The sequence below is a fragment of the Carcharodon carcharias genome, chromosome 5 (assembly GCF_017639515.1).
Source record: "Carcharodon carcharias isolate sCarCar2 chromosome 5, sCarCar2.pri, whole genome shotgun sequence".
Classification (NCBI taxonomy): domain Eukaryota; kingdom Metazoa; phylum Chordata; class Chondrichthyes; order Lamniformes; family Lamnidae; genus Carcharodon; species Carcharodon carcharias.
This window is the reverse complement of record NC_054471.1, coordinates 17,558,675-17,584,706: the sequence shown is the minus strand read 5'-3', so window position 1 is coordinate 17,584,706 and position 26,032 is coordinate 17,558,675. Positions and strand designations below refer to the sequence as shown.

At 44.8% G+C, this 26,032-nt stretch overlaps 1 protein-coding gene across 1 annotated transcript in view; it reads right to left on the bottom strand.

Moving 5' to 3' along the window:
* LOC121278118 (dynein heavy chain 8, axonemal-like) overlaps positions 1-26,032 on the bottom strand; it is a 2,067,071-nt gene that overhangs the window by 1,875,617 nt on the left and 165,422 nt on the right. The window contains 1 exon segment of the mRNA XM_041188205.1: positions 9,413-9,573. Coding sequence (XP_041044139.1) covers positions 9,413-9,573 — 161 coding nt within the window.

Genomic DNA, 26,032 nt, shown 5'->3' with positions numbered 1-26,032 from the left:
CCCGCATTTCATCTGTGTCTGGTGACAATGTAGTCCTGAAGGGCTCAGCTCACAAAGGATGCCACAGGATCAGGAGAAGTTAAAGCTTCCCTACTGTATCTCCGTAGTACGACCTTGTTCAGGATGAGGGGGAGGCAATGGCATAGTGGTATTTTTGCTGGACTAATAATCCAGAGACCCAGAGTAATGCTTTCGGGATCCGGGTTTGAATCCTGTCATGGAAAATGATGGAATTTGAGTTCAATAAAAATCCGAAATTAAAAGTCTAATGATGACCATGAAGTCATTGTCAATTGTTGTAAAAACCCATCTGGTTCACTAATGCCCTTTAGGGAAGGAAATCTGCTGTCTTTACCTGAGCTGGCCTACATGTGACTCCAGACCCACAGCAATGTAGTTGACTCTTAAATGCCCTATGAACAATGAGTCCATGAAGACCTTTAGAGGTTTTAAAAATTAAATTGAAACATTTATTTGCAAAAAAGATTTGAAGCACATAGTTACTTAGTACTATAACAAATGCTAAAATTTTTAATTAACTTAACTCCCAGCTACACACCCACTTTAAAGCAACAGTCCAAAATAGATTTTAAATTTTAAAAATCAGCAAGTGGAATTCCAAAGGCTTTTCTCCAACTTTAGTTACTGGACACAGTCGACTTTTGCAAACATGGCTGGAGGCTTTTCCAAGGCTGTTTCACACACTCCTTTTAGTTTTTATATGGCCCCCCCGACATGGTCTTTCATTCCCCTTTACATATGTTTCTCTCTCTTTAATCTGTAAATACCATTGTCTATATGTCTTTGCAAATTTACTTTTCCCATAATATAAAAAATTTTCATGTTGCCAATATGACCTCTTTCCTTTTGGGAAAAGTAAACGCACTGCTGGCATTGCTTATCTTACCAGTTGTAAACATCCTAACATCCCTTTGAAATCCAAATAATTCCTTCACTTATCTAAAAAATACAAATTTTCTTCACACCTTATATGCTAAGACCTCATCCATGTTTACTCATTAGCATTTCAATTACCCTTCTGCACCTAACTCCTTTTGATAATCTCAAGCTTTCAGTCTAACTGACTCCAATTCAATGGAATCACACAGATAGAATCTTTTCTACTCTCCCCTATTAACTTACTTTATAATAAATCACAATAATATTATGAAAAATATTATGGTTTCGTGACATGTGACTCCAAGCATGTCAATGTGGCTGCACCCGAACTGTCTCAGCTGCAGAGGAATGGTCACTTTATACAAGGCTTCCCTAATGCATGGCTGCTTCCCTCTGCATCCCCCACCTACACGTGTTTGTGTACTACCTTCGGCCACCATGCAGCCCTTTCCCCCTTCAACTCACCTCAACGGTAATGCAGCCCTTATCCCCAACCCCACCCAAACTCGCCTCAACCGCGGTGCAGCCCTTTCCCAGCACCACACTGTCAGCCAGCTGGGAAAATGCAACTTGCCTGTGCCCTTGTCTGAATGCATTACACCTCAAATTTGAGATCCAACAGGTCTGCAAGCACTGCAGAAACTTACTGTGCACTCACTTCCGAGTTTGCCTTGAAATACAGCTCACCAGGTGCACGTCTTATAAATGCTATTGTGAAACATGTGAGCGTGCAATCAATGTGAGAGGATGGTTCCAGTCAGCTGGGCTTATAATGATATGCAGATATATTACAATGAAATTCCCAATGTGCGGTGGCGGGAAATGAAGCCTGCCATTGACGAGCAGAGCGGACGATGTCGTGAAACCGACATCTGCCATTGTTCATCAACTGCCTTTTCTGCTGAACTCCTTTCCCAGTCCACTCCAGCCAACTCTGCCTTCATTCCTTTTGTAATTACCCTTGTCTAAGTTTGGCGCAGTTGTTTCCGAACTAAGTTTCTCACTCCCAAGCTGAATGCTAAATTCCACCATGTTATCGTCACTGTTTGTTAAGCGATCTTTTACTTTGAGATCACTTATTAAATCTGCCTCATTAAAATTACTAGACCCAAAATAGCCTGATCTCTGGTTGGATCCACAACTATTGTACTAGGAAACAGTCCTGAATACACTCTATGAATTCTTGCTCATGGCTACCTCTGCCAATTTGATTTTCCCAACCTACATGATGATTAAAGTCACCCATGATTAATATACTGACTTTTTTACATGCCCTCATTATCTCCCAATTTATTCTCTGTCCTACAGCATAGCTACTGTTAGGGGACCTATAGACTACTCCCACCAGTGTCTTCTTCCCCTTGTTATTTCTTAACTCCAACCATATGGATTCCACATATTCCAATCCAAGGTCACTTCTTGCTATTGTACTTATTCCATCTCATACAAATGAAGCTACCCCACCACCCTTTCCTTCCTGCTTGCCCTTTCGAAAAGTGACATACCCCTGAATACTTAGTTCCCAGCTTTGATCTTCTTGTTACCATGTCTCCGTAATGGCTATAAGATCATAACCATTAACCTCTATTTGTGCTGTTAATTCATTAATTTTGTTCTGAATACTACGTGCATTTAAGTAATTAATTTTGGCTTTTTACCATTTTTTCCCTCTTTTACCTTATTTGCTGCTTTTGTTGAATGTAAAACACAATGGGTGTAATTTTATGGCTGACGTGCGGGTGGCGGAGCCCGCACGTCAGCACTTTAAATGTCTCGCGCTGATGTTGGGCAAGATATGTGGGCTCAGATGGGTTGTTAATGTTTCATCTGAAGTATTTATTGCAGAAAGTGTTTTAAACTTGCCTGTGTGATTGTTACCGGTTCAGATCGATTTCCAATAGTTTTTCTCTGTACGTTGAAGCTTCAGCTCGGCAGTCTGCAGACAGTAATATTTATCGGGCCTGCAGCTTTCCGGAGGCCTCCATTTAGCCTGGGTATGGGTTCTGACATCTCCACTGGAGGCAGCTCCTCTGAGGAGGAAGGGAGGGATAGACTAAGGAGGAGGACAGGAGTGGACAATCAGCCTCCAGGGGAGCCACCTTTGGGAGGCCAGGCGCAGGCACAAGGGGCGCAGGGCCAAGAGATTGTTCAAGGTGGAAGAGGCCGCAGAAGACGCAACTATCCTGCTGCCAGGGTATACAGGTGGCGAAGCAGCTACCTCAATATGACTGAGGTGCAGTGCCGAAGGAGGCACCGACTGTCAAGGGGGACAGTGAACTATATCTGTCAGATAATTGGCCCTGAGATCTCCCCTAACTCTGCTAGTGGACACCCCATGCCAGCGGCTCTGAAGGTCACAGTTGCCCTCCACCTCAATGAATCTGGCTCCTCCCAGGGCTCAGTGGGTGATCTTTGCGGTGTCTCCCAATCAGCTGTCCACACCTGAGTCAAGCAGGTTAGACACTCTGCTCAGACGGGCATTGGCCTTCATCCACTTCCGCTGCGACCAGGCAAGTCAGGCACAGCGAGCCAGAGGCTTCACGGCCATTGCTGGCTTCTCCCGTGTCCAGGGTGCAATAGAATGTACACATGTAGCTATCAAGCCGCCAGTAGGTGAGTACAGTGCCTTCGTCAATAGAAAGGGCTTCCATTCCATGAACGTGCATATAGCGTGTAATTGCAGGATGCAGATTCTGCAAATTTGTGCGACATAACTAGGCAGCTCCCACGACGCCTACATCCTCTGACACTCCCAGGTGCCAGAGCTCTTCAGTGCTCCGGCTCAGCTGGATGGTTGGCTGATGGGTAATAAGGGTTATCCCCTCAGAAGGTGGCTCATGACGCCTCTCTGCCATCCAAGAACAGAAGCTGAGGAGTGCTACAATAGGAGCCATGGCACTACACAGGCTGTGGTGGAGAGAGCCATCCGTCTTCTCAAGATGCGCTTACGTTGCCTGGACCGCTCAGGGGGCGCACTCCAGTACCCCACAGATCGCATCTCTGTGATAGTGGTAGCGTGCTGCACTCTGCACAATCTTGCGCTGGAGAGGGAGGATGCAGTTGATGATGAAGACCTTGACGCAATGGATGAGGCTACAAATGATGAAGCCAGCAGTGGCTCAGAGGATGAGGAAGCAAGGGGCAATGATGAGGGGCAGCACGCTGACTCGATACTACACCAAGGAGGCAGGAACATCTGGGACACTTTAATCCAACGAACCTTCAGCTAGCTCCACACACATCGATCAGCAGGACCAGCATTGCCTGGCGCTTCCAGATGTGGCACTTAGGTACGACATCTTCAACCTCATCAGATGCAACTAAGGGCTTAGTACAGAAACATCAATGTCCACTCAAACACTCGTGATATGTCTGTGAAATATACAAATGCAGCACAAAGCAAACACCCTCAGCCATGGTCAGAAAATTTGCCACCAAGATAAACAACAAATGTCGCTCTGACACACATAATGAAATATTCCCTAATCTAGGGCCAACACAAAATCACCAGTGACAAACCCACGGAGTGCCTAACGTACCTTATGCTTACGTTTGCGGGTGCTACGTCTTGTTGCCGCCCCATAGCTCGGAGTGGCTGGTCAGACAGCCTGCTGACTCTGCAGTCCTGTTGGCCTCAATGACCTTGGCGGCCGTCCTCTGGCCCATGGAGCCTGTGCTAGCCCCACCTGGGAGGGAGTGGCCAGTTCCAAAACTGGCACCTCCCTAGTTTTCGCAGCCTCAATGGATGCAACGGTCACTGGCAGAGGGGCGGAGGAGCTGCTACCCTCATCTGGAGCGCCCTGAGAGGAGCTCGCAGCGACGACAGGCAGCTGCTGCGCCAATATGAAGTCACATTGGACCTCCCTGCTCACCATAGATGGATGAGCACCGAGCTGCGACACTTGGTGCCCAGAACATCTCCCACATTGCCTGTGGCCATTAGTGCTGTGAGGCCTTGCAGATCAGAGCCTAACCCAATCAGAAGATTCTCAATCTGCTGGAAACCCCTCTCCCTGAGAGTCGCCAATCTCTCAATGGAGGAACAAAAACAGAATTACCTGGAAAAACTCCGCAGGTCTGGCAGCATCGGCGGAGAAGAAAAGAGTTGATGTTTTGAGTCCTCATGATCCTTCAACAGAACGTTCTGTTGAAGGGTAATGAGGACTCGAAACGTCAACTCTTAACTTCTCCGCCGATGCTGCCAGACCTGCTGAGTTTTTCCAGGTAATTCTGTTTTTGTTTTGGATTTCCAGCATCCGCAGTTTTTTGTTTTTATCTCAATGGAGGAAGCCTGAAGCTCTGTCTTGAGGTTCATGCCATCACTGACACTTTGCTTGGATTCCTCCACCACAAAGACCAAGTGAAGTACACCCTCATGCAACCCTGCCAGATGCTCCTGCGCACCCTGCCACTTGTCCTGCAGCTGCTGCATTGCTGACACCTCCAGAGGCACATCATCACTGCCCGACTCAGCGTGTGCCTGGTCCCCCGCAGTCCTCCGGCTGCTGGCGCCATAGGCACTCTCTGTCAGTGCTATCTCCTCCAGTGATTGTGAAGTGCCTTCTCCACTGTGTCCCAGGACACTAGCCAACATCATAATCCCCACCGATGTGTTTGTCGCTGCGCTGGTGCCTGGCTTGCTGAAATGATGTGACGCAAGTTGCAAGTGTTGGCCCTCAGGTGTGGAGGGGGGTGCTCTGGACTTGTTGGTGGTGGCCATGCAGTGGTGATGCTGAAATTAACAACAAGGACATTAGTTAGTGTTCAGTCAGTAACATCTTTCATCCCTTTCCCCCCCGAGCCTCATATTGCGCTCATCCTCCAATAACCTAAGGAGACAAATATTGGTGGGGTGGTAAATAGTCAAGAGGAGGGCCAAACATTACAAGTGCATAAAGACAGGCTGGTCAAATAGCCTAAGGAATGCCACATGGAATGTTATGTGGATAAGTGTGCAGTTAAGCACTTGGGCAAGACAAACAAGATATGGGAATACATGAGTAATGGTAGGACCGTGGGAAGTCATGACGATTACAGGGACTTTGCTGGGCAGACCCGTTAAGGTAGCAGAACAGGAATATAAGGCGTTTAACAAGGTCAAAGCCAAACTTGCCTTTATTAGCTGAGGAATAGAATGTAGGAAAAGGGAGATCATGTTGCAAGCACAGAAAACGCTATCGAGGCCACATCTACATTTCTGCGTTCACTTGTGACCCGCGCTTCATGGGAGGGATGTCTTTGGAGTGGGGAGAGTGCAGAGGTTCCTGATCTGGATGCATACTGACCTGGAGAGTTTGAGTTATGAGGGAACATTGCATACACTTGTGACATTTGCCGTGGAGCACAGGAGATTGACAGATCACGTTATTGACCTTCATACTGTTATGAGGGACATAGAACGGGTGGAGAGAAGGCAACATTTCCCCTTGGCGCAGAGATGACTAACGTGGTGGTATTTGTTTAAGTTGAGTGCCATGAGGTAGACAGGTGAGGTGCTGAGACAGAGTAATGTGGGACGCACTGGCTGAAAGGGTGGTGGAGGTACAAACCTTCCTAAGATGATATAAGTCTTTGGATGTGCAGCAGCAATGCCATGGCATGTTAGGCCATGGGGATAGTGGTCACAAATGGGATAAGGCGACTTTGGAAGGTGCTAGAGATGCGCATTCTCAAGGGGCCGAGGGATCTTTGTGTATGACTGTATCAGTCTGTGAATGAGCAGTGTTGCTGCATTCATGATGATTGCAGCAATCATCAGTGCTTTGGATGGTGGGGAGACAGAGTGGATGGGACTGTGGTCCTCAAATACCTGGCCGTTGCACCCCAGCCTCGCCGACACCTGCCAATCTGGCGCCTGCCTCCTCCCCAGCTCCATGGCCTGCTCCTCATAAGTGGCGAGGTGCTGCAGCACGGCGTGCCCGCCACCAGTTTGCAGACACTCCTGGCTATTGTTCTCTGTTTTTGCCTGCAGAACAGAGAAGAGCATTTATTGGGGCTGATCGCTCATGTACTCTGCATGCACACGCCGCACCCCAACCACAGTGGCCCATCTGAAGCCTCCAGCAGCTCCTGTCCACACTACTGGTGATCAGTCCCCAGAAGATAGTACAGCTGACCCACACGTCTGACTGTATCAGTCTGTGAATGAGCAGTGTTGCAGCATTAACGATTGCAGCAATCATCAGTGCTTTGGATGGTGGGGAGACAGAGTGGATGGGACTATGGCCATCAAGCACCTGGCCACTGCACCCCAGCCTCACCACCATCTGCCACCCTGGCCGCCTGCCTTCTCCCCAGCTCTATGGCCTGCTCCTCGTAGGTGGTGAGGTGCTGGCACATGGCATGCCCACCACCAGTCCTCTGGCGTTCCCTGAGATTGTGTTTGGTTTTGCCTACGGAACAGAGAAGGGGATTTATTGGGGCTGATTTCTCATGTACTCTGCACGCACAAGCCGCACCCCAACCACAGTGGCCAATCTGAGGCCTCCAACAGCTCCTGTCAACGTTACTGGTGATCAGTCCCCAGAAGATAGTACGGCTGGTCCCAACCCCCTCCCCCAACGGACACCTTGGACACATTCGCCGTCCATCAAATTGAATAATACACTGGTCTTAGCGCCCATGGCAAGGAGGTGCAACTAGATGCGGCACCAAGGCCAGCAGATGGCTCTTGGCCATGACACCTTGAGGCTCCCCTTCCACCATCTCATCACCATCAATAAGACATGTGTTGGAGTTATGAGTATGTGTCTAGCTCCCCTGCAGGTTGCCCCCAGACTACTCAAATGTGACAAACACCAACATATGCTGTGGGGAGAACCCATCTTCTCCTCAACCACTAAGGCTGAAGTAAGCATGGTCATTATCTGTTTGCCCACCCAGCGTGCGCCAAATGCCCAATGCAGTAACAACAATAAGACATGGGGGGGGCCTCAAAGGCTAAGGCTACCTGCTGGGTAAAATGACCAAGGCCCACATGGTGCTCACCCTTCCAGAGCGCAATAAATCATTGAAGCACTTACGGCACTGTGTTCCTGTGCACCGTACAGCATCTTGAGAGCTTATAGCCTCCGCCACTTCCTAGCATGCCTGCCTGGTCACGTGGGGGGCCCTCCTCCTCCCATCCTCCGGAAATAACACCTCCCGATATTTTAACACCTCTTCGAAGAGGGCAACAAGGCAGGCATCGGAGAACCGAGGGGCACATTGGCCCCACACTGGTGAGCAATTGGAGATTGTTGGTAGGTGAGTGATGAGGTGCAGTGAGCTGAGCAGTGGTTGCAGCTATTGGTGCATTTGCTAGGATATACCATTTGAAGATGAACTCATGAAATAATTGAAATTCTCCATGGACTGAATCCAAGTTTGAGGAGGAGCTCTTCTGACAATGACCTCTAATATTATGTCTTCCCACAGCGTCCTAAGTAAGAGACTTGAAGACCTCCTTTTCCAAGACTTCTCTCCTAAGTTCCACTGCTTCCATCAAGACCTCCAGTGCAGAATATCAAAACCTTAGTGGACAGTGTCTAGCACAATCAGCCATTTATCACTCTTTCCCAGGACACTTCTTTTGAAAAGACTCCTGCAGCTACAATGCGCCTCTCATTTAAGATGCAGCCAATGGACAATGTAGCATGTGCTAGCTGTGCACAGTAATCAAGAGAACAACAGGTAACACAAAGTTGATGTGCTGCCTACAAAGCAACAAACTGGCACAGCTTTATCATGCATCTAGACCCCTGCATTCTTATCCTTTTTTTTGTGTAGAAGCTTCTCAAACTTCTTAGCTGCCAGGTGGGAAATAGAGTTAAAAGTTATAATGACCTCATACTGTTAAATTCAACAGAAGCTCCTAATCCCTGGCATTACCAAGATTCTAAGAAGTACTACGTACAAATACCTTAACTTTGTTCCTGATAATAGTGGTCCATTTCCTTATTTCAGCCAAGTATGAAGGAGCCACGTGACCAAAAGTTGGACGTTAGTCCCAAAAGGAGCAAACCTTTTGATCAGAAACTCCAACCAAAAGGAGAAAATCTTTTTGATCAGAAACTCCAATTCTTTAGCAACAAAGGGCTGCTCAACGGTTTCATGTGGGATCCTATGAACAGCAAAATTTCAGCTACAAGTTTTTGTTGAGGTGAAGTCCTTTAAGAGTCCTTCCCTTGCCAGATTTGTGATCCACAGAGAAATGCTCTGCAGGTTAAGATCACTGATAAAGCTCTTCCTGTAGCAGTCAAATGAGAGGCAAAGCTTATGTTGTAAAAAATCTTTAAGGCTCACCCACGACCTGGGGTTGCAAGTACAATTGGGTCAGCATGACATCAGATTTACAAAGTCAAGACTTAGATGGGAAATCAGAATATAAGTTTGAAACATTACTTATAAGACAAAGCAAACTGACAAATAGCAATATAAGATCATCTCTGGATAACACAGGTATTTCTGTGGTGCATAAAGGGGAAAATGAAAAATTAATCTTGTTAAATTTATTATTTCATTAAACACAGACCTGTTCTAGTTGATTGTGCCACATCAAAAGTAAATTTTCAAGCTGTAAAATCGTTTCTGGGTTTGACACTGCAGCTTTTACTTGCTCGTATGAAAGCAGCTGAGAAATCTCAACCTTCTCGCTCTTCAGCACGACAGCTTTTTCAAGACTTGTTCTTGTACCTTAAGAAAATATAGAATCATAGAGGACAGGAAAGTCATTCAGTCTGCTTCCACTCCTTTCAGGCAATGCACTGCAGATGATAACAACTTCTGACATCAAAAAAAATGTCCTCACCTCTCCATTGGTCCTTTGGCCAATTGTCTTAATTCTAAGCCCTCTGGTTAAGGATCCTGTTGTCAGTAGAACCAAACTGCCCTTATTTACTCCACGAAAACTGTACATAATTTGGAACATCTCTTAATAAATATCCCTTAACCTTCTTAACAATCGCAGCTTTTCTACATAGCTGAAGTCCCTCATCCCTGGGAATCTCCTTTGCATCCACTCCAAAACTGCAACATCTTTCCTAAAATTTGGTGCACAGATTTGAATACAAAAGGCAAAATTATAATGAAGCTGACAAATTTGCAAGGGGAGAGGATGGAGGGGAGTTGCAGCATTTGGTGAGGAACCTATTTCTCTGTGAAGCAGGCTTTGCCAATGTTGTTTAACTCAGTCATGGCGTGCATGCATTTCCAGGTTTGTCAACCAATCACATTGCAGGTGCAATGACAACTTGTACCTATCACCTCTCAATGAAGGCAGACATAGCTGACAAAATTCATCATCATCTCCAGAGTCCCAACTCAGCCTTCGGCCAACTGAAAGAAAGAGTATTTGAGGTCCACGATCTCAAATCCAAGACTAAAGTCAAGGTTTACCAGACAGCAATGATCCCCATGCTTCGGAGGCTTGGACAACATACAGCATGCACCTCAAAGCATTGGAGAAGTACCATCACAAGATACTCCAAATCCAGTGGCAATAAATGCAATCCAACCACAGCATCCTCTCCCAAGCCAACATGCCCAACATCGAGGTGCTAATCACTCGGACCCAGCTCTGCCTTGCAGGACGTGACCCATTTGCCTGAAACAATACTCCTGAGGTAACTGCTCCACTGGAACTTGGCCGTAACAGGAGACTCTCGGGAGGTCAGCGGAAACGCTGTATGGGTGTCCTCAGTGCATCCCTGAAGAGATTGAACATCCTGTTTACTCATGGAAGTCCCAGGTTTGTGTCTGAACAATATAGAGAAAGGTTGATTCGGGAAGGCACCAAACACAGGGAGACGATGCTGGGAAAATGCTAAAGGAAAGTCAAGATGTTGGTGCACAAACCTCCGAGCAACTCAGTTTTTCTATTCATTCAGGGAATTTGGGCCTCCCTGGCTAGGCTAGTATTTATTGCCCATCCCTAACTGGTCTTGAGAAGGTGGAGGTGAGCCGCCTTTTTGAACTGTTGCAGTCCATGTGGTGTGGGTGGTGTTGTTAGGGAGGGAGTTCCAGGATTTTGACCCAGTGACAGTGAAGGAACGGCAATATGTTTCTAAGTCAGAGTGGTCAGTGGCTTGGAGGGTAATTGCCAGGTGATGGTGTTCCCACCTGTCTAGGTGGTAGCGGTTGTGGTTTTGGAAGGTGCTGTCTAAGGAGCCTTGGTGAGTTCCTGCAGTGCATCTTGTAGATGGCACACATGGCTGCCACTGTACGTTGGTGGTGGAAGGAGTGGATGTTTGTGGATGGGGTGCTAATCAAGCAAGCTGCTTTGTCCTGGATGGTGTCAAGCTTCTTGAGCGTTGTGGGAGCTGCACTTATCCAGGCAAGTGGAGAGTGTTCAATCACACTCTTGACATGTGTCATATAACTGATCCCAAATTGCCACCTGCCCCACATGTGACGGCGCCTGCGGATCACAGACTTATCAGCCAGATTGGACTTATCAGCCATCTCAAAACCCACCAAAATGATGTGGAAACAAGTCATCCTCAACCCTGAAAGACTGAAGAAGGAATTGTATTGGATTTCTACTAAAAGGGACCTCGGCTGAGGTCAGAACGGCTGAATTCTACATTGGTTCTTCAGGTTTCAGGAAGGACAAAAATGGAAAAAAAGGCCTGGGAAGGTCGGAGGAGGCCAGATTCAACAGCTCAAGTGGTATGGAAGTGGCAGAAGCAGTGAGCAGCAGAAATGTGTCCCTTGTAGCTGTACTCACTGCCACGAGGTTCAATGACCTCATGAGGGCAGGATATGTGAATAGTGAGCCATTCGCAAGGCACTCTGACATCTTCAGCGTTCGAATGCACAATACTCCACTGGTCAACACACAGTGCAAACTCCACTCATTATTCTCTCTTGAGCTAATTCCTCATATCCATGTTGGAACATCCTGCACTTAAACTCATCCTCATCTAAGTGCAGTTTCAACTCTCTGCTTTCTCTCCATGCAGGAAAAGAGGGTATAATGCACAACTCCAGGGAGATGTAGAGAACTGAGGTTGGCCACTCAGTAAAAGCCATCCTGGCCACCACAGGGGAAGAGGTCTTGGAGATCAGCAGGGTTCTGAAGTCCATGGGCAATGCAGAGATCGGGGTCTCACAGCTACCTAGTTGCAGAAATAGATAACAGACTGCCACTTGGCACATAGCAATCAATAACATTGAATTGCTGTCACCACTAACTGAAATGTGAATTTCTGCACAATGTTGACATTAATGCTAGTTCTAATTCATGTCTTTCACCTCCCACAGATCCTTCAATAGTGAAGGAGGATATGAAATGGAAGGAGGCCGAGGAATCAAAGGTGCGTTCTGAGGAAGCACCTTCATACGTCTCAAGCACAATCTGCAGCAGTGAAAATACATACAAGTTTCAGAGCTTGAACAGCAGCTGGCATCACTGCATTGAATCCACGAGGTTGGGAGCTTTTTCGTTAGCACATTTCTTCACAAGCTCTGTACAATCTATAATTATTTTTAAGAATGTTTAAAAAGGATTTTTAAGAGTTTGTATTAATTGTAATGGGAGCAACTGTAATTTTTTAATTCATTCATGAGATGTAGGTGTCACTGGCAAGGCCAGCATTTATTATCTGTCTCTGTTTTTTTTTAATTCATTCACGGGATATGGGCTTTGCTGGCTTTTAGGTATGCCTGGTGCTGCTCCTGGCATTTCCTCCTGCACTGTTCATTGAACCAGGGTTGATCCCCTGGCTTGATGGTAATAGTAGAGTGGGGGATATGTTGGGTGATGAGGTTACAGATTGTATTTGAGTACATTTCGGATGCTGCTGATGGCCCACAGCCTCATAGATGCCCAGTCTTGAGTTGCTAGATCTGTTCAAAATCTATCCCATTTAGCACGGTGGTAGTACCAAACAGCACGATGAAAGCTATCCTCAATGTGAAGGTGGGACTTCATCTCTGCAATGACTGTTTGGTAGTCATTCCCACCGATACTGTCATGTACAGGTGGATCTGCGCCAGGCAGGTTGATGAGGATGAGATCAGATATGTTTTTCCTTCTTGTTAGTTCCCTCACCATCTGCCACAGACCCAGTCTAGCAACTATGTCCTTTAGCACTCAGCCAGTTCAGTAAGTAGTGGTGCTACTGAGCCATTCTTGATGATGGATATTGAAGTCCCTCACCTAGAGTACATGCTATAACCTTGCCACCTTCAGTTCTCCCTCCAAGTGATGTTCAACATGGAGGAGCACTGATTCATCAGCTGAGGGAGGGCCATACGTGGTAATCAGCAGGAGGTTTCCTTGCCTATGTTTGACCTGATGCAATGAGACTTCATGGGGTCCAAAGTCGATGCATCACATAAGTGCCAGACAATGACCATCTCCAACAAGAAAGAATCTAACCATCATCCCTTGACATTCAATGGCATTATCATTGCTGAATCCCCCACTATCAACATCCTGGGGGTTGGAATTAACCAGAAACTGAGCTGGATTAGCCATATAAATACCGTGGCAACAGCAGCAGGTCAGAGGCTCGGAATCCTGCAGTGGATAACTCACCTCCTGACTCCCCAAAGGGAGCGATTTAGATTCCTGAGGCATTGGGACTGATAGGTTGAAGATGTGACCTGCACAAACTGGATGGGTTGCACCCCAGCAGGATCGGGACCAACATCATCGGAGGGGTATTTGCTAATACTGTGGGGGAGTGTTTAAACTAGACTGTCAGGGGGATGGGAACCCAAGCAGGGAAATAAAAGAGAGGGAAACAAAGATAGGAATGAAAGACAGAAAAGTAGAAAGCAAAAGCAGAAGCTAGAGGAAACAGGGACTAGTAGCAAATAGGGCAATAGTATAAAAAATGATGTGCAAAAATGTTAAAAAGACAAGTCTTAAAGGCACTCTATCTGAATGCATAGAGCATTTGCAATAAGTTAGATGAATCAACAGCGCAAATAGATATAAACGGGTATGTTTTGATTGCGATTATGGAGACATGGCTGCAGAGTGACCAAGGCTGGGAACTGAATATCTAAAGGTACTCGATATTTAGGAAGGACAGGCCAAAAGAAAAAGGAGGTGGCATGGCGCTGTTAGTTAAGGATGAAATCAGTGTGATAGTGAGAGAGGAGACTGGCTCAGAAAATCTAGATGTAGAATCAGTGTGGGTGGAGGTAAGAAGCAACAAGGAGTGGAAAACATTAGTGAGAGTTGTCTATAGGCCTCCAAACAGTAGTGATAAGGTAGGAGACTGCATTAAACAGAAAATTAGAGATGCATGTAACAAGGGTACTGCAGTAATCATGGGTGACTTTAATCTACATATAGATTAGCAATAATGCTGTGGAAGATGAATTCCTGCAATGTGCCCGAGAAGGTTTTTTAGACCAGTATGTTGAGGAAATGACTAGCAAACAGGTTATCCTAGATTGGTCTTGTGCAATGAAAAAGGGTTAATTAATAATCTTGTGTGGGATCCTTTAGGGAACAGTGACCATAACATGTTGGACTCTTCATTAGGATGGAAAGTGAAGGAAAGTGATTAGGTAGAAAGTCTGATCTGAGACTAGGGTATTAAATCTAAAGAAATAAAACTACGAAGGTATAAGTTGTGTGTTGCATAAGGTAGATTGGGGAGCTTCATTAAAAGGCATGATGGTGGATAGGCAATGGCTAACATTTAAGAAACAAATGTATGCATTGCAACAGTTATACATCCCTTTCTAGTGCAAAACCACAACAGGAAAAGTGGTCCAACCATGGCTAACAAAAGAAATTAAGGATAGTATTAGATCCAAAGAGGAGTCATATAAAATTGCTCGAAAAAGTAGTAAGCCTGAGGATTGGGAGCTGTTTAGAATTCAGCAAAGGAGGACCAAGAGATTGATTAAGAGGGTGTAATGACATAGCGGATGGCTTTAAGTTGCATATAGAGTGACGTTAATCTAAACAAAGATTGGACAAACCAAACTGGCAATAAAACTGTGGAGGAGGATTTCCTGGAGTGTGTATGTGATGGTTTTTTAGACCAATATACTGATGAATCAACTAGACAGCAGGCTATCCTAAACTGGGTATTGTGCAATGAGAAAGGATTAATTAACAATCTTGTTGTGTGGGGTTCCTTGGGGAAAAGTGACCATAAAATGATAGAACTTTCATGAGGATGGAGAGTGAAGAGGTTGAATCTGAAACTAGGGTCCAGAATATAAATAAAGGGAACTACCAGGGTATGAGGCATGAGTCGGCAATGATGGATTGAGGAATCTTACTAAAAGGGTTGGCAGTGGATAGGCAATGGCTAATATTTAAGGAGTATATGCATGAATTACAACAATTATTCATTTCTATCTGGCGCAAAAATAAAACAGGAAAGGTGGCTCAAACATGGCTTACAAAAGAAATTAGGGATAGTATTAGATCCAAAGAGGAGACATATAAATTTGCCAAAAAAGCAGCAAGCCTGAGGATTGAGAGCAGTTTAGAATCCTGCAAAAGTGGACAAAATGATTGATCAAGAAGGGGGAAATGGAGTATGAAAGTAAACTTGTAAGGAACATAAAAACTGACTGTAAAAGCGTCTATAAATATGTAAAGAGAAGAAGATTAGTGAAGACAAATGTAGGTCCCTTACAGTCAGAAACAGGGGAAATTATAATGGGGAACAAAGAAATGGCAGAAGAATCGAATACATATTTTGGTTCTGCCTTCACAAAAGAGGACACAAATAATTTCCCAGAAATGTTAGAGAGCCAAGGGGCTTGTAAGAGGGAGGAAATGAAGAAAATCAGTATTAGTAAAAAAAATGGTGCTAGAGAAATTAATGGGATTAAAGGCTGAAAAATCCCAAGGGCCTGATAGCCTACATCCCAGAGTACTAAAGGAAATGGCCCTGGAAATATTGAATGCATTGGTGGTCATCTTCCAAAATTCTATAGACTCTGGAGCAGTTACTACAGGTTGGAGGGTGGAAAATGTAACCCCACTATTTAATATAGGAGGGAGAGAAAAAACAGAAAATTACAGGCCAGTTAGCTTAACATCAGTAGTGGGGAAAATGCTAGAGCCTATTATAAAAGACGTGGTAACAGAACACTTGGAAAGCATTAACGGGGTTAGACAAAGTCAGCATGCGTTTATGAAAGGGAAATCATGCTTAACTAATCTACTGGGGTTTTTTGAGGGTGTAACTAGTAGAATGGATAAGGGAGAACCGGTAGATGTGGTGTATTTGGATTTCAAAAATGCCCTTTGATAAGGTCCCACATAAAAGGCTAGTGAGCAAAATGAAAGCACATCAGATTGGCGGTAATATGCTGGCAGGATTGAGAATTGGCTAACAGACTGGAAACAGAGAGTGGAAATGATTGGGTCTTTTTCCTGGTGGTAGGCGGTGAACAGTACTATAGGGATCAGGGCCTCAGCTATTCACAATATATATGGATGACTTGGATGAGGGGACCAAATGCAATATTTCCAAATTTACTGACAGCATTAAACTGGGCGGGGTTGTGAGTTGTGAGGAGGATGCAAGGAGGCTTCAGGGTGACTTAGACAAGTTGTGTGTGTGTGTGGGCAAAGTCATGGCTGATGCAGTATAACGTGGATAAATGTGAAGTTATACGCTTCGATGTGAAGAACAGAAAGGCAGGGTCTGCAAAGAGTGTCCTGCAGTCAGCATTGCTGTGAAGCAGTCTGTGAAGAGTGTCCTGCAGTCAGCATTGTAGTGAAGCAGTCTGGGAAGAGTGTCCTACAGTCAGCATCACTGTGAAGCAGCCTGGGAAGAGTGTCCTGCAGTCAGCATCACTGTGAAGCAGTCTAGGAAGAGTATCCTGCAGTCAGCATCGCCGTGAGGAATTCTGGGAAGAGTGTCCTGCAGTCAGCATCACAGTCTGCACTGGAGTGCTGCTTTGGAGTTTGGTGAGGAGGGAACAAGGTGATCCTTTGAGTACCGTGAGTACGGTCGGGTAAGTATTTACTACTTTTATTGCATATAGTTTTCAAGGTCTTATTTTGTGGTTCATCATTTGTAAGGGCCATATTCTGTAACAACGAGGAACAGGGAAGAAGGGCCCTAAAGTAATTGATACTAAGTGTCTTCCAAAAAGTTAAATTTAATTTAAAGGAGTAAGTTATGGCAGGAGAGCTCAAAGCCATGGTGTGCTCCTGCTGCTCTATGGGGGAAGCCGGGAACATTTTCAGTGCCCAGGGCCAGCATGTGTGCAGGAGGTGCCTCCAGCTGCAGCTCCTGGAAGCCAGGATTTCAGAGCAGGAGCGGTGGCTGGGGACACTGTGGAGCATCCATGAGGCAAAGAGTATCCTAGATAGCACGTATAGAAAGGTGGTCACACCGCAGGCTAAGAGTCCACAGGCAGTAAAGGAATGAGTGACCACCAGGCAGAGCAAGAGGACTAGGCAGGTAGCGCAGGAATCTCCTGTGGCTATTCACCTGCAAAACAGATATACCGCTTTGGATACCGTTGAGGAGAATGGCCTCTGAGGGGAAAGCATCAACAGCCAAATTCGTTGCACCACGTTGGCTCTTCTTCTCCGGGTGGTGGGGGGGGGTGGAAGAGTTAAAAGTATGGGAAAGCAATAGTTATACGGGATTCAATTGTGAGGGGAATAGATAGGTGTTTCTGTGCCCGCATTCGAGATTCCAGGATGATAAGTTGCCTCCCTGGTGCTAGGATAAAGGATGTTTCAGAGTGGCTACAGGATATTCTGAAGTGGTCGTGGTACACATTGGTACAAATGACATAGGTAAAAAAAGGAATGAGGTCCTAAAAGCAGAATATAGGGAGTTTGGAAGTAAGGTGAAAAGTAGGACTTCAAGGGTAGTGATATCAGGATTACTACCAATGCCACGTGCTAGGCAGAGTAGAAATAACAGGAAATATCAGATGAATACATGGCTTAAGAGATGTAGTAAGGGGGAGAGTTTCAGATTCCTGGGACATTGGGACCGGTTCTGGGGGAGGTGGGACCAGTACAAACTGGATGGGTTACATCTGGGCAAGACCAGGACTGATGTCCTAAGGGAAATATTTGCTAGAGTGATTGGGGAGGGTTTAAGCTAAAATGGCAGAGGGATGGGAGCCATTGCAAGGAGTCAGAGGAGGGGGAATCAAGGACAAGAACAAAAGACAGAAAGAGGAATAAGAAAAGTGATAGGCAGAGAAATCAAGGGCAAGAATCAAACAGGGCCTCAGTGAAAAATAGTGGGAAAGGGACAAGTAATGTTAAAATTACAAGCCTGAAGACTTTGTGCCTTAACGCGAGGAGTATTCGCAATAAAGTGGATGAATTAACCATGCAAATAGATATATACAGGTATGATATAGTCGGGATTACAGAGTCATGGCTGCAGGGTGACCAGGGGTGGGAACCGAACGTCCAGGGGTATTCGGTATTTGGGAAGGACAGACAAAAAAGAAAAGGTGGTGGAGTTGCATTGCTGGTTAACGAAGAAATTAACGCAATAGTGAGGAAAGATATTAGCTCTGACAATGTGGAATTGGTATGGCTGGAACTGAGAAACACTAAGGGGCAGAAAAACGTTAGTGGGGGTTGTATATAGAACCCCAAACTGTAGTGGTGATGTTGGGAATGGCATCAAGCAGGAAATTAGAGACGCATGCAATAAAAGAACATCTTTAATTATGGGTGACTTTAATATGCATACAGATTGGGCAAATCAAATTAGTAACAATACCGTAGAGGAGGAATTCCTGGAGTGTATACGGGATGGTTTTCTGGACCAATACGTTGAGGAACCAACTAGAGAACAGGCCATCCTAGACCAGGTATTGTGTAATGAGAAAGGAATAATTGGCAATCTAGTTGTGTGAGGCCCCTTGGGGATGAGCGACCATAATATGATAGAATTCTTCATCAAAATGGAGAGTGACGTAGTTGATTCTGAGACAAGGGTTCTGAATCTTAATAAAGGAAACTACGATGGTATGAGGCATGAGTTGGCTATGATGGAATGGGAAAGGTTACTTAAAGGGATGACGGCAGATAGGCAATGGCAAATATTCAAAGAGCGCTTGGGTGAAATGTAACAATTTTTTATTCCTGCCTGGCACAAAAGTAAAACAGGAAATGTGGCCAAACTATGGCTTACAAGGGAAATTACAGATAGTATTAGATCCAAGGAAGAGGCATACAAATTGGCCAGAAAAACCAGCAGACCTGAGGATTGGGAGCACTTTAGAACTCAGCAAAGGAGGATCAAGGGACTGATTAAGAAGGGGAAAATAGAGAATGACAGTAAGCTTACAGGGAACATAAAAACTGACTGTACAAGTTTCAATAGGTAAGTAAAGAGAAAAAGATTAGTGAAGACAAATGTAGGTCCCTTACAGTCAGAAACAGGGGAATTTATATTGGGAACAAAGAAATGGCTGACCAGCTAGATACATATTTTGGTTCTGTCTTCACAAAGGAGGACATTAATAACACACCAGAAATGTTGGGGAACACAGGGTTTAGTGAGAGGGTGGAACTGAAAGAAAACAATATTAGTAGGGAAACGGTGTTGGGGAAATTGATAGGATTGAAGGCCGATAAATCCCCAGGGCCAATAATCTCCATTCCAGAGTACTTAAGGAAGTGGCCCGAGAAATAGTGGATGCATTGGTGGTCATCTTCCAAGATTCTATAGACTTGGGAACAGTTCCATCAGATTAGAAGGTAGCTAATGTAACCCCACTATTTAACAAGGCGGGTAGAGAGAAAACGGAATTATAGGCCAGTCAGCCTGACATTGGGATTGGGGAAAATTCTAGAGTCCATTATAAAAGATTTAATAGCTGAGCGCTTGGAAACAGTGGCAGAATTGGACAGAGTCAGCATGGATTTACGAAAGGGAAATCATGCTTGACAAATCTATTGGAATTTTTCGAGGATGCAGCTAATAGAGTTGATGAGGGGGAGCCAGTGGATGTGATTTATTTGGACTTTCAGAAGGCTTTAGACAAAGTCCCACATAAGAGATTAGTGTGTAAAATTAAAGTGCATGCGATTGGGGGTAGTGTATTGAGATGGATAGAAAACTGGTTGGCAGACAGGTAACAAAGAGTAGGAATAAACGGGTCTTTTTCCGAATGGCAGGCAGTGACGAGTGGGGTACCGCAGGGATTGGTGCTGGGACCCCAGCTATTCACAATATATATTAATGACTTAGATGAGGAAGCTAAATGTAATATCTCCAAATTTGAAGATGACACAAAGCTGGCTGGGAGGGTGAGCTGTGAGGAGGATGCAGAGATGCTTCAGTGTGATTTGGACAAGCTCAGTGAGTGGGCAAATGCATGGCAGATGCAGTATAATGTGGATAAATGTGAGGTTATCCATTTTGGTAGCAAAAACAGGAAGGCAGGTTATTATCTGAATGGCTTTAAATTGAGAGAGGGGAATATGCAACGAGACCTGGGTGTCCTCGTAAACCAGATGCTGAAGGTAAGCATGCAGGTGCAGCAGGCAGTAAAGAAGGCAAATGGTATGTTGGCCTTCACAGTGAGAGGACTCGAGTACAGGAACAGGCATATCTTCATGCAATTATTCAGGGCATTGGTGAGACCAACCTGGAATATTGTGTGCAGTTTTGGTCTCCTTACCTGAGGAAGGATGTTGATGCTATACAGGGAGTGCAGCGAAGGTTTACCAAACTGATTCCTGGCATGGTGGGACTGACATATGAGGAGAGATTGAGTCGATTAGGATTATATTCGCTGGAGTTCATATGAATGAGGGGGGATCTCATCGAAACCTATAAAATTCTAACAGGACTAAACTGGGCAGATGCAGGAAGGATGTTCCCGATAGTGGGGGAGTCCAGAACCAGGGGTCACAGTCTGAGGATATGGGGTAGACCATTTAAGACTGTGGTGAGGAGAAATTTCTTCACCCAGAGAGTGGTGAGCCCATGGAATTCGTTATCACAGAAAGTTGTTGAGGCCAAAATGAATGTTTTCAAGAAGGAGTTAGATATAGCTCTTGGTGAGAAAGGGATCAAAGTATATGGGGAGGAAACAGGAGCAGGCTATTGAGTTGGATGATCAGCCATGATCATGATGAATGGTGGAGCAGGCTCAAAGGGCCGAATGGCCTACTCCTGCTCCTATTCTCTAAGTTTCTATTATTTAAACGGTGATATATTCGGAAATGCGAATGCACAAAAGGATCTGGGTGTCCTTGTACACCAGTGAATGAAAGTAAATGAGCAGGTGCAGCAAACAATCAGGAAGGCAAATGGTATGTTGGCCTTCATTGCAAGAGGATTTGAGTTTAGACGGAAGGATGTCTTACTGCAGTTATACAGGGCCTTGGTGAGACCACACCTGGAGTATTGCATGCGCTTTTGGTCTCTCTACCTTAGAAAGGATAGGCTTCTCGTAGAGGGAGTGCAACAAAGGTTCACTAAGCAGATACCAGGGATGGCAGGACTGTCATATGAGGAGCGAATGGTTCGACTCGGCCTATATTCACTGAGTTTCGAAGAATGAGAAGGGATCTGATTGAAACTTGTAAAATCCTAGTAGGGCTAGACAGGTTGGATGCAGGGAGTATGTTTCCCTTGGTTGGGGAGCCTAGAAACTGGTGTCACAGTCTCAGGACACAGGACAGGCCATTTAGGACTGAGATAAGGAAATATTTCTTCACTCAGAGGGTGGTCAACCTATGGAATTCCCGACCACAGAAGGCTGTGGAGGCGTGGTCACTGAGTATATTCAAGAAAGAAATAGATACATTTTTGGATATTAGGGGCATCAAGGGGTATGGAGAGAAAGTGGATATATGGGGCAGAATTTTCAGGTCAGCAAGCGGGGGTGGGGCCACACTGTCAAAGGCCTATTAAGGCCATTTAAAAACTAATTAAACCAATAAAGTGAGCTGCCCGTCCAACCTTAACATTGGCAGGCAGGCTAAGAGCCCAGGCAACCTTCGCATTTTTCATGGAACCTCATCCACAAGTTGGATGAGGTTTCATGAAGTATTTGTAAATTGAATAACATTTTTTAGTTCAAAGAAACAAAGGAAAGTACAGCACAGGAACAGGCCCTTCGGCCCTCCAAGCCTGCGCCGATCATATTGCCTGTCAAGCTAAAACATTTTGTACTTCCGGGGCTTGTATCCCTCTATTCCCATCCTATTCATGTATTTGTCAAGCTGCCTCTTAAACACCTCTATCATACCTGCTTCCACCACCTCCTCTGGCAGCGAATTCCAGACAATCACTATCCACTGCGTAAAAAACTTGCCCTGCACATCTTCTCTAAAGTTTTCTCCTCTCACCTTAAATCTATGTCCCCTAGTAATTGACTCTTCCAGCCTGGGAAAAAGCTTCCGACTATCTACTCTGTCCATGCCACTCATAATTTTGTAAACTTCTATCAAGTCGCCCCTCAATCTCCGAGGTTCTAGTGAGAACAATCCGAGTTTCTCCAACCTCTCCTCATAGCTAATAATCTCCAGACCAGGCAGCATCCTGGTAAACCTCCTCTGCACCCTCTCCGACGCCTCCATATCCTTCTGGTAATATGGCGACTAGAATTGCACGCATTATTCCAAGTGTGGCCTAACCAAGGATCTATACAGCTGCAGCGTGACTTCCCAGCTTTTATACTCAATACCCCTGCCGATGAAGGCAGGCATGCCATATGGCTTCCTGACTACCTTATCCACCTGTGTTGCCACTTTCAGTGACATGTGGATCTGTACACCCAGATCCCTCTGCCTGTCAATGCCCTTAAGGGTTCTGCCATTTACTGTATAATTCCTGCCTGTATTAGACCTTCCAAAATGCATTACCTGTTCCTTAAATATTAGCCATTACCTATCCACTGTCATGTCGTTTAATTAAACTCCATCTGCCATTTCTCCGCCCAAGTCTCCAACCGATCTATATCTCGTTGTATCCTTTGACAATCCTCTTCACTATCTGCAACTCCTCCAACCTTAGTGTCGTCTGCAAACTTACTAATTAGCCCAGTTACATTTTCCTCCAAATCATTTACGTATACTACAAACAGCAAAGGTCCCAGCACTGAACCCTGTGGAACACCACTAGTCACAGCTCTCCATTCAGAAAAGCACCCTTCCACTGCTACCCTCTGTCTTCTATCCAATTCCAAGCCAATTCTGCATCCATCTTGCCAGCTCACCTCTGATTCCATGCGACTTTACCTTCTGTACCAGTATGCCATGAGGGACCTTGTCAAAGGCCTTACTGAAATCCATGTAGATAACATCAACTGCCCTTCCATCGTCGATTATTTTTGTCACTTGCTCAAAAAACTCGATCAAGTTAGTGAGACATGACCTCCCCTTCACAAAACCATGCTGCCTCTCACTAATATGCCCATTTATTTCCAAATGGTAGCAAATCCTGTCACGAAGAATCTTCTCAAATAATTTCCCTACCACTGACGGAAGGCTCACCGGTCTGTAATTTCCTGGATTATCCCTGCTACTCTTCTTAAACAATGGAACGACATTGGCCATTCTCCAATCCTCTGGGACCTCACCCGTAGCCAGTGAGGGTACAAAGATTTCTGTCAAGTCCCAGCAATCTCCTCCCTTGTCTCCCTTAGCGCTCTGGGGTAGATCCCATCTGGCCCTGGGGACTTATCCAGCTTAATATTCTTCAAATTCTCCTGTTTCAGACTGTAAGGAGCCTACATTTCTCTTCACTAATCTTTTTATTTTAACATTCTTATATTAGCTTTTACAGTCTGCTTTTATGTTCCTTGCAAGTTTACTCTCATACTCTATTTTTCTCCTCTTAATCAATCTCTTGGTCCTCCTTTGCTGAATTCTAAACTGCTCCCAATCCCCCGGCTTGCTACTTTTTCTAGCAACTTTATATGACTCTTCTTTGGATCTAATACTACCATTAATTTCTTTTGTAAGCCATGGTTGGGCTGCTTTTCCTGTTGTGTTTTTGCACCAGAAAGGAACTGTTGAAATGCATACATTTGTTCCTTAAATATTAGCCATTACCTATCCACCGTCATGTCTTTTAATGAAGTTCCCCAATCTATCTTAGCAAAGTCATACCCCGTACCTTCATAGTTTCCTTTGTTTAGATTTAGGACCCTAGTTTCGACCAGGCTACTTAGCTTTCCATCCTAATGAAGAATTCAATCATGTTATGGTCACTATAAAGGACCCCACACAAGAAGATTATTAATTAATTGCTTCTTATTGCACAATACCACAACTAGGATAGCCCGTTCCCTAATTGGTTCCTCGACGTACTAGTCTAAAAAAACCCTTCACGTATACACTCCAGGAATTCATCTGTCACACTATTATTGCTAATTTGGTTTGCCCAGTCTATATGGAGATTAAAGTCATCCATGATTAATTGACATGCCACTGTCACATGAGGGCACATGTCTTAAAATTTTTCCTTCCTTTATTCAGCTTTTCAAAACTTAAACTAATCTCCCTGAGGCACAGAGGTGCCTCAGGGAGATTTCTGCGCTCTTTCATGCGCATGCATGAAAGAGCGCAGGCCCAGACTCAAGGAATCCCCCCGCCCAGGCAGGGAGCACTCAACACTTTTGGGCGCACGTCACCCAGTGTGTCCCTCAAATTGCCTGCCTACATAAATTGGCGGTGCGGACCTGATGAGGGGCATCCATCGGATTTGCACCCGCCCCCACACAACCCCGCCCCCCCCCCCCCCCCCCCCCCCGCACACCCGCCCCCAACAGGGGGAAAATTTTCCCCATGGATTTGAGATAGAGGATCAGTCATGATCATATTGAATGGCGGATGGCCTACTCCTGCTCCCAGTTTCTATGTTTCTATGTAAATGCTAAGCTGCTCAAATCCCAGATGGAAACTTGAAACAGCTGCCACAACTGTTTTGCAATTTGTATTTTATTTCGAGATGCGTGCCTGAATGAAAATGCATGCGAGATGAATTCAGTAGTAAGAAGTTCACCAAGACTTAGAAGTGTTTTATGAAACTAAATTAAACATTTATTAATAAAAAAAAAGATTTTAGGCACATGCATAGGTCTACAAATTACTACTATAATAACTCCTAAATCCCCTAATTAATCTGGCTCCTGGCTATAACTCCGTTAAGACAACAGCAAAAACAAATAAATTTCAACAGACCCAGGCAAAGCACACAAGACCCTGGATAGTGATATTCAAAGTAAGTTTACTTAGCTTTGGCTCTTGTAGACAGCAACTTGAAACACAGGTGTTGGAAGTTTTCCTAACTTGATCTTAGAATGCCTTCTCCCTTACAGAATCACAGGATCACAGAATCACACAGTGCAGAAGAGGCCCTTCGGCTCATCGAGTCTGCACCGACACATGAGAAACACCTGACCTACCTACCTAATCCCATTTACCAGCGCTTGGCCCATAGCCTCATCTCCATTTGTACATATTTCTCCCTTTTTAATGTAAATTCCATTGTTCCAATATGTTTTTGCAACTTTACTTTTCTCATAATATAAATCCTTCATAGTACTCAGATTATCAGTAATCTTTGGGAAAAATAAACACATTTTTTGGCTTAGCTTCTTTTAGCTAGGTATAACACCCTACCATCTCTTTGAAATTCAAACTACTCTAATTTATCTAAAATGCAAATTTTCCTCCCAGCTCACATTCTAAAACATCAGCCTTTTTTCCATATTTAGCATTTCAAACCTAGCTTCCCTTTTGATAACTCAAAAGCTCCAAACCAGCTGTCTCCAATTCAATTAAATCCCCCACACACATACATCCACACAGAAAAACTAATCCAAAGCCCACCATTAATCTACCTTTACAATAAATCACAAGAATATTATGAAAATTATTATATTTTCATGACAAGGGGAAAAATAGAGTATGAGAGTAAACTTGCAAGGAACATAAAAGCGGACTATAATAGCTGCCATAAATGTGTAAAAACAGCAAGATAGTGAGGACAAATGTAGGTCCTTTACAGTCCGAAACAGGAGAATTTATAATGGGGAGCAAGAAATGGCAAAGCAATTAAACAACTACTTTAGTTCTGTCTTCATGGAGGAAGACACAAATAACTTCCCAGAAATACAAGGGAACCAAGGGTCTAGTGAAAAGGAGGAAGTGAAGGAAATGAGTATTACTAAAACAATAGTGCTGGAGAAATTAATCGGACTGAAAGCCAAT